This window comes from Trachymyrmex septentrionalis, unplaced genomic scaffold, assembly GCF_001594115.1.
Source record: "Trachymyrmex septentrionalis isolate Tsep2-gDNA-1 unplaced genomic scaffold, Tsep1.0 scaffold9, whole genome shotgun sequence".
Taxonomy (NCBI): Eukaryota; Metazoa; Arthropoda; class Insecta; order Hymenoptera; family Formicidae; genus Trachymyrmex; species Trachymyrmex septentrionalis.
In genome coordinates, this window is record NW_017306091.1 from 4429350 (window position 1) to 4433294 (window position 3945).

General features: G+C 34.0%; 1 protein-coding gene across 4 annotated transcripts in view; it reads right to left on the reverse strand.

Annotated features, from left to right (window-relative positions):
• Window positions 1-920: 920 nt before the first annotated feature.
• LOC108756014 (NF-kappa-B-repressing factor) overlaps window positions 921-3945 on the reverse strand; it is a 5360-nt gene continuing 2335 nt past the window's right edge. For 3 of the 4 annotated variants that reach the window (XM_018499547.1, XM_018499548.1, XM_018499546.1), the window contains 4 exons: window positions 3622-3748; window positions 3211-3395; window positions 2943-3119; window positions 921-2872 (listed from right to left, as the gene is read on the reverse strand). In XM_018499547.1, the coding sequence (XP_018355049.1) occupies window positions 2680-2872; window positions 2943-3119; window positions 3211-3395; window positions 3622-3748 (682 nt within the window). In that variant the 3' untranslated portion in view covers window positions 921-2679. Of the gene's footprint in view, window positions 2873-2942; window positions 3120-3206; window positions 3396-3621; window positions 3749-3945 lie in introns of those variants that run through there. The other variant, XM_018499551.1, reaches the window with a different exon arrangement.

A 3945-nucleotide genomic window follows, 5' to 3' on the forward strand; every position in this document is an offset into this window, starting at 1 on the left:
TATAAATTGTGCTATTCGCGACAATCGAGAAATCGCGGACGGGCGAGTCTGATTCTTTTTTTACCTCGAGAGAATTAATAATGCATCCCTTCTGGGATAAAAGTAACGACGTATCTATTTACTAAGCGTATCTTTTAATCGAATACGATACATTGAGACATATCTTCTAATTAATTTAACGTAAGTGAGTCTAGAGGTATATATAAATATTATACATATATATAGCGAATACATATCAACAGAGAAATCACTCTTTTATCAGATGGTAGATAATATTTTGGTATATAAAGAAGAAAAAAATGTTTAATATTCCCTCCAGATGTCAATTACGGTCCAAAGTAGGGCCTGGACCGAGGGCAAAATCCGAGGGAACTTGTGTGTTTTAGTGAACAATGGAGCATATCAGACCGGAGGGTCATGGCGCGCCGCGAACATCCCTTTCTCTCTCTCTCTCTTATTCTTTCTTTTTCTCTTTCTATCTATCTCCGCCTCTTCGCTGCGTGCCTTGACTCTTTGGCCCCAATTTCGAGTCGTAAGTCATAAGGTCAAATCTATTTCCCCCGAATGCGGCAGACCGGAGTTCCACCGATATCTGATATATACATATGTATGCCACGTATCGAGGGCGCGTTACTCATTATCTTGAAATGATAAGAGATTATATTTTCCTCCCACTCTCTCCCACCCTTCTTCCCTGTTTGTATATTTCCTTATTATAATTTATGCATCATGTTGCAGATATTTAGCCACGAAGTATGGATGAAGCTGGTATCAATTTGATATTCTCTCACTGTTTTACTGATCGACGTTCAAGCAAGTAATATCGATATTTTTCTCGATTGAATTAAATTAGCGATATTTTTATTTAAAATACATTAAATTATATCTCATAATTTATTACATTTCATTGACATATTAAATTTCTATTAAGTAATTATTTTAAAACGCATTTACTCTTATTCCTATACTAGACTTTTACAAATCTGCCACCTGCTCTCTTATAATCCTGATTTAAAATTTAAACAGCGACGCAACTGCATGGTTTCGGAAAAATTGTCGATCCGTCCACAGTTTCGGTAACGAGTGGTCGCTCAATGTCCTATCAGTGCCCTTTGACATTATTATGACAAAAGGTAACAGAAGGACTCGGCGCTGAATGTAAATGGTCAGGATGAAAACAACGTATTGCACAAGGGGGATTATATCACGTCATAATTTTTGTGTATGGAAATTAATCGGTTTCAAAATTGCGTAACGTGACAAAACAGAATTATAATAACAATTTAATATTGAACAATAGCTTAATTAAACGATGAAACAGTATTGTTTCCGCACGCGCCTTTTAGTTGCACCAAATTCAGCAACAAATTTATTACGTGTTATTCAAATTCAATTTCCAATTCAACAAACCCTTTGTACCTCGCGAAATTTACCGAAAGAGGAAAAATATGCAATAATTGAGTTAACAGAACGTACGTATGTTTTATAGAGGCGTTTTTTTTTTTGCATAAATTTAAATCTACGCAAGTGAATACTGATGTGACAGCTCTTATGAAAATATTTCACTTAGCTATTATTGCGCGCGATAGCATGGTCAACTGATTGACTAACGAAGATACGCGGTGCTTTTTATTTTTTTTTCTAAGTACACGTTTACGTATACGCGTTGTTTCGTTGCTCTCGTTGCTCATTTACATCGTGGCGTTATATTGTTGTTGTAATATGCGTATGTATACATCGCTAAGTAAACGTTAAGTTAATCAATAAATCGAAGTGATTATATACGAGAGACGCATGTAACCTTGTCATTTCAAACTGATGGTACGCACGCATATGTATGCATATATACGATCTATATGTAGAAAAAGAAAAAAAGAAGATATTGACTACTTTAATTATCAGAGATTTCAACGATGTGATAATGTATTAAAATATCACGCACCGTCGTATTATCTGTATATGTTACCTTTCGACTTCTGATTGTTCTACTGCCAGTCTCTTATTATACGTCAAGTTACACGGCAACTTGCGACATTCTGCTGTAAGTAACCATCCGCTTCTTAAGATTTTGTACTCCTTCTCTATTCGATTGAATGCCAAGCGCACTTGGGAATGATTTTGTCGCAATAATTATAATTGTTAAATAAAGTGAGAACGCTTCTTTTCAATTTTAATTAATAATTCTAATGTCTCCAATTATGCATCATGCGACACGATTTCACCCGTTAATCGTGCATGCGAGCGTGAGCGTATACATTGTAATTGCTCGATGAACAACATGATTAGTTACGAATCTGCAGGCTCTGCCTGCATAATCACAATTTCAGAAGAAATTGCTTTTTACTGTGTCTCACCCTTTGCATTTATTTGCGCTGTTTTACTGGCGACGTGATGCGATATTCTGATCTACAACGTACGGCTTTTCATTCGACAGAAATACTATGTCCGTTAGAAACAAGAATTGAATGAATCTCGCTACTTCGGATTGCGTGCTAGAAAAATATTGAACGTCGTGATATTACTTCAAACAGCTTGTTTTTTGGATCGTTTAAACAATAAAATATTACGGAAAGACTTCTGAAAAGAGTTATCTATTTATTTTCATATAATCCATATTTATGCTACTACATCAATGTCACAGAAGGTATCGTTTAAATATATATATAATATCTTTCTTTTCTATGTACAAGTAGAAGTTGATAATGAAATGAATTTTTCGTCAGTCGGTTTCACCAGTTCGTATTTTTCGGTGACTCCACCAAGATTGTTCAATTCTCTGACCAAACTCCATATATTGACTTTACTTGAGACTATCAGTTTTCGTTGATCCTTGCCTTGACTACGTGATTTAAGACCCATTGCTCGCGCAACTCTGAAAGATTGAAGTATGTTACCTTCAGTGGCACTTCTTACAAATGTTATGTAACTTTTAAGCGACATACTGATGAATCACAATTCTGTCTTCTTTAGGGAAATCCAGAAACACAATATCTTTTCGCGAATAAGTATCCGTTTGTAAGAGATCTTTAAACAATTTTCGACATTTAATTTTTATTTCCTGTTCTGTATAAGAATTTTTTTTCAGGCCAAGACCTTCTCGATTTATTTGCGTCTTAACCCTAAAAATTAAAAAAATGAAAATTTATAAGCAAAAAAGATAAAAGAATAAGATTTTTTTTTTTAGAAATAAAGGAACAATTTCTTACTAACATGGCAGACATGGGTTCCACAATACCCTGTTCGGATTTTCCAAGACCACCGCCGGTCCAGCCCATCATTTTCATCATATTTTTCCCAATACAATTAGATACTTTCCAATCGTCCTCAGATTGAGATTCCTGAGATTTTAGTTCTTCTGTCGTTACAGTTATTTTTGAACGTATGTCTCCTTTAACCTAAATTTTACAATGTAGGTATATATAAAAATGTTTTTTAAAAAAGATATAAAAATTGTATTTAAAAAAGATACGAAAATTGTATTTCTCTCTCATGCAAAGATGATAAAAAACATTACATTTATGTTTTGCTACAATTCATTATAAAATAACAAATAATCCAATGCTAAGGGTTTTCAAGATGTCCCTATCTTTCTAACTAAAGATACAATTAATTTTCCTTTACCTTAACCGTATAGCAGTGTTTCTGTAATTTTTCTAATGCAATAATGGCTGCTTTTTGTCTGGCTACTTTTTTATTGATATCAGTGCTACAACTCAATTTCTCCGAGTCAAAAATAATAGAACATTCCCTGAAAAGAGTTGATAATAAGAAATCTTCTATGATAATTTTTACAACTGTATCTATAAATACAATATTTATGAATATTGAATTTATATTATATGCATACGCGCAAACACCCACGCGCGCGCGCGCGCACACACACACACACACACATATATAAATGTGTGTGTGCGTGTGTGTGTAGAAACATAAAATAATTTTCTC